The following is a 5,000-nucleotide window of genomic DNA, read 5'->3' on the forward strand; positions in this document are numbered from 1 at the left end:
TGTGTGTGTGTGTGTGTAAATAGGCTGTGTTATTGCTTTTACTTGTGTAAATAAAATGATGTAAAGCTGTTCAAGATGCTCCCTAATTCTGTTTGTGTGTCTGCCCTCCTCCTGTCTCAGGTCTTCACGGAGAGCTTGTTATGTTCGGGCCGTCAGGAGACGGTCTCTCTGGCGGGCCAGATGATGCACTGCAGCGCGCTGGCTGAGGACACGCCGGTCAGCGTGTCGCTGCGGTTACGGGCGGCAGGCCGCGTGGCGTACGGACGGAGCGTGGAGCTGGTGCTCGCCGCCGCCCGCGAGTACTTCAACTCCTCCGCCACGCTCCGCGACCCATGCATGAACTTGGCACGGTACGACACACACACACACACACACACACACACACACACACTCACACTACACACACACACACACACACACACACACACACACACCACCCCCACACCCCCACCATAATTGGGGGGTAATGCTCACTTCTTCTATCCATTATGGTCCACTACCATATCAATCCCCACCGTGATCACCAAGTGCAACATGCAACACACACAAGGTCTAAACATGCGACAAACTAATAATCAGTACTAGGCTACAGAATATCTCATCGTTCTTATATATCCTGTCGTCTCCCTGCGGCCTGCTCACGGCTTTCATCCTGTGCCTCTCCTGTCTGCTGAGCACCCCTTTCCTTAACACATATGTACAGTGTATAAAACCTAACTGCACCTACACTTTTAATGTAATTGTTTGTAGATCTTAGTGTTAATATTTCCTGCTTACTCTTTTAGCACCAACAAGTGCCAGATGTCTGTGTGCCCTTTCTTTCTCCTCATAGTGTCTCTTTGAATAAAATTTCATTAAGATAGTAGGCTATCAGGGTTCTCAGATTATACTACATTTATAGAGCTAAAAATATGAAATAATAGAATGTAAAAACAATACCAACCAATTAAAAACAAACTCAAATACTAGCACATACTATTTAGCCTAGGCTACTTGGGTCTTTTTATGTTTCCACAGGTTTCACTGATGTTATGTAGCCTAGGCTTAGCTACATCAGACCCTCTTGTGCATAGGCCTACCGGTAATATAAAAACACAGGATCTGTGCCAAACTAATTTCAAAAGGGCACAATAATTTATTCAAGATAAATGAGAATAATCATAGGCTATGGAGTTCATCTCCTTGGAAATGACAATCGATTTTACCTCACCACAATGTAAAGCTTGATTTAAATAGAGAATTAGTCTATCTTCCTAACTAACCTTGGTAACTAACCAAGGTCCACTTTACTAGCCTCAGTGGGTAAGTAGCAGGTAAGTAGCCCAGTAATTCAATGTATGAAGACGTGACATGAGCTATGAAAGAACAAAACACGTTTATAAATTAAGGTTGTAAAATAACAAATTTTCAACAAGCTAGACATCAGCTAGCAACTTACATTTACCCATGCACGTCAGCAGCAAACCGAATTTATCCTACTGGAGGAATTTACCTAGCGTTTTGTCATTAAATGTTGACACTTGCTTGTGTAGTTGAAGTCGTTCTCTGTCTCAGTTGCTTCTAGCGCCACGGTGGTTAAAAATGGTACGGTCCACAGGTGTCAGAAATCACTTTACATTAAAATGTTCCTATGGTGAAAATAGGAGTTGACTTGTATTGTAACTTTTTAATTATATTTTTTCACAATATCAGAAAGATTATCTGACCCCCCCAAAACTGATATTTCTGTCTCTTTGGGGGGTACTGGGTCTTCATTGGGGGGTATAGTACCCCCCAGTACCCCCTATAATTCGAACTATGCCCCCACCCCCTCACGCATGCACACACACACACACACACACACACACACACACATGCACACACACTGTCTGTGTGTGTGTGTGTGTGTGTGTGTGTGTGTGTGTCTGTCTGTCTGTGTCTGTGTGTTCAATTGTCAGTCTGACCTCTGTTGAACCTGAAATCCAGATCAGATCAGATTATTGACCAAACACACAAACACAAATTTCTTGCAGTCCTGGTAGGTGCAACAGACAGGGAGTCAATTTTGATGTTGATGTCATGGTGTGGTATGAAAAGCCATACGAACGGATAATCTGTCCCAGGGAGGTGGTGTAGATAGCAAAGAGAAGGGGGCCCAGCACTGAGCCCTGGGGGACCCCTGTGGTGAGATAGTGAGGTGCAGATAGCTGTAGATACGTTAAACGAGCGTCCTGTGTGGTAGTATTCAAACCAGGAGAGAGCAGAGCCGGAGATTCCCATGTTAGAGAGTATAGAGAGAAGGATGCGGTGATTAACCGTGTCAAAGGCAGCCGATGCGTCAAGCAGAATGAGTACTGATGACCGAGCAGTCACCCTGGTTTCCTTTAAGGCTTCTGTTACAGACAGCAGAGCCGTTTCGGTAGAGTGGCCGCTTTTGAACCCAGACTGATTTAGATCCAGAAGGTTGTTCTGTGAAAGGAAGTCAGAGACCTGTTTGGAGACTGCTCGTTCGATACCTTTGGATAGGAAAGGCAGGAGTGAGACAGGGAGGTAGTTCTCGACCTGAGCAGGGTTGAGAGAAGTTTTCTTAAGTAACCGTTTTGAACGCTGTTGGAAATATGCCAGAGGCACTGATCACATGTGTGATAGCTGTTGTGATGGTCGGGCTGATGGACTGAAGTAGGCTCGTAAGTATAGGGTCCAACGAGCATGTGGTAGGACAGCTACTGTACATGTCAGGAGTCTAGATGCCTCACTCTCAGAGAGAGGCGTGAATGCTGAAAAAGATGTTCCAGCAACCCTCTGTCGCATCTTGTGGGCATGTAGAGAATTGCCTGCTGATTGCCTACACCTACACATATACGTACTTACAGATACAGGCAGGTAGACACACACATACACAAACACACACACACATACACACTTGTGTATTCCTGTGTGGATAACCACACAGAGACATACACAGGTATGTGAACACACACACGTGGGAACAAGCGTGCAGAGACACACATAAGCACAGAGACGAACACACACACACACACACACACACACACACACACTTTTTCATCCTTTTATAAGGTCAAAGTCAAAGTCAAAGTCAGCTTTATTGTCAATTTCTTCACATGTTCCAGACATACAAAGAGATCGAAATTACGTTTCTCACTATCCCACGGTGAAGACAAGACATATTTGACCAATTTTAAGTCCACAGACAAACATAACATTCAAAGTAAACAAAAAAATAAGTAAATAAGTAAATAAGAGGGCACATATAATAATAATGAAAAATAAGAGCAGCAAAATTTTGTTGAAATTGTGCATAGACAGTCAATAAAATACTAGTGCAAATACTGTAAAATACTATAAAAATACTGTTTGACCTAAGTAATAAAGAAAGTGGCATAGTGGTGCAAGTTATGTAAGAGCAGCAGAAGTGTTGTGTTTTCAGGACAACAACACCAAGTTGTAAAGTGTACAAGTGTGCAAGTGTACACTTTATAAAAACCCCTCTCATGTCCTTCAACATCTTCTGTCATCATCTTTATATTTCTGGCTACCCATTTTCTCTCTCTCTCTCTCTCCCTCGTTCTCTCTCTCTCCCTCTCTCTCATTTCTCTCTCTCCCTCTCCTCTCTCTCTCTCTCTCTCTCTATTCCACTAGGTCACTGTGCCCTTTCAGCATTCTGTTCTTTTTTCTTTTCTTTTATATGTGTTCACTTGTTAATTTGTTTTTGCGCTCTGCCTCTCCCACTCCTTCCTTGCCTTGTTTTCTTTCCAATGACAGGTACGAGACCGAGACCCTTGGTAGTCGCCGTAGAAACACTGCCTTAAGTGGGCCAGTAATTAGGCCGTCATTCATAGGAAATGACAGGCACACACACACACACACAGATTATGAATCTTCTCACCTGTCATCATCAGTGTCCTGTTTATCAACATGTTCATTTGTCAGACACACAGGCACACATGAACACACACACACACACACACACACACACACACACACACACACACACACACACACACACATATGTGTACGTTTATACTGCATAAACATGTGGGCATGATTTAAAACCGCTCATACATTAATTGCACAATTATATCATAAATGATTGTTTAAAAGTGTGAAAAGTGCTAAAAACTTTCAGCCAATAACACAGGGATGTATTTAGAGTAGGATGTGTAACCACTTACCCAGCGTAAGTGGTAAACTTCCAATAGAAGAGCCCTTTAGCTTCATTTAACTAGCAAAACCTAGGCCAACAACCCACACCCAACACGGACACACACACCCAAATATTTACTTGATTGATTTATTTATTTATTTTCTCATTTTGTATTTCGTCTTGCCAAGGCAGGGACTTCACACACACACACACACACACCCCTACCTACCTGTATTGTCCTGTGTTGAGTCTAACCGTGGTGTGAATTGATGTGTGGGCTGGATATGCAGATCTAATGCAGCCTGTTTGGCAGGAGTGTGAGCGGAGCATCTGGAACTCTCATCTCAAATGTGTGTGTGTTCGTGTGCATGTTCCATGTTCCAGGTCGTGTCTCTTGTTGATCACTGACTGCCCATCTGTGGTGGCTGAAGAGCTAGACCTCATCAGTGCTCTTTCTCGATTGGAGGACTTCAACGTCAAAGTCCTCCCCCTGCAAGGTGGGTTTACATGCATTTTCATATATGAGTGTGTGTGTGTGTGTGTGTGCGCGCCAGCTTTTGTGTTATTGTACTTTTTAATATCTACATGGTTTGTGTTATTGTACTTTTTAATATCTACATGGTTTGTGTTATTGTACTTTTTAATATCTACATGGTTTGTGTTATTGTACTTTTTAATATCTACATGGTTTGTGTTATTGTACTTTTTAATATCTACATGGTTTGTGTTATTGTACTTTTTAATATCTACATGGTTTGTGTCTGTATGGGAATATTCTGTTGTTTTTTGTTGTTGTTTCTGTGAATGTGTTTGCACAAATCGGAGGTGGAAATACAACTGTTGTCCCTAATGGTGC

The 5,000-nt window shown here is 42.7% G+C and overlaps 1 protein-coding gene across 1 annotated transcript in view; it reads left to right on the forward strand.

Moving 5' to 3' along the window:
• nbas (NBAS subunit of NRZ tethering complex) overlaps positions 1-5,000 on the forward strand; it is a 201,557-nt gene that overhangs the window by 77,521 nt on the left and 119,036 nt on the right. Inside the window, 2 exon segments of the mRNA XM_048249961.1 lie at positions 121-350; positions 4,529-4,641. Of these exon segments, the coding sequence (XP_048105918.1) occupies positions 121-350; positions 4,529-4,641 (343 nt within the window).

The sequence above is a fragment of the Alosa alosa genome, chromosome 8 (genome assembly GCF_017589495.1).
Source record: "Alosa alosa isolate M-15738 ecotype Scorff River chromosome 8, AALO_Geno_1.1, whole genome shotgun sequence".
Classification (NCBI taxonomy): Eukaryota; Metazoa; Chordata; class Actinopteri; order Clupeiformes; family Clupeidae; genus Alosa; species Alosa alosa.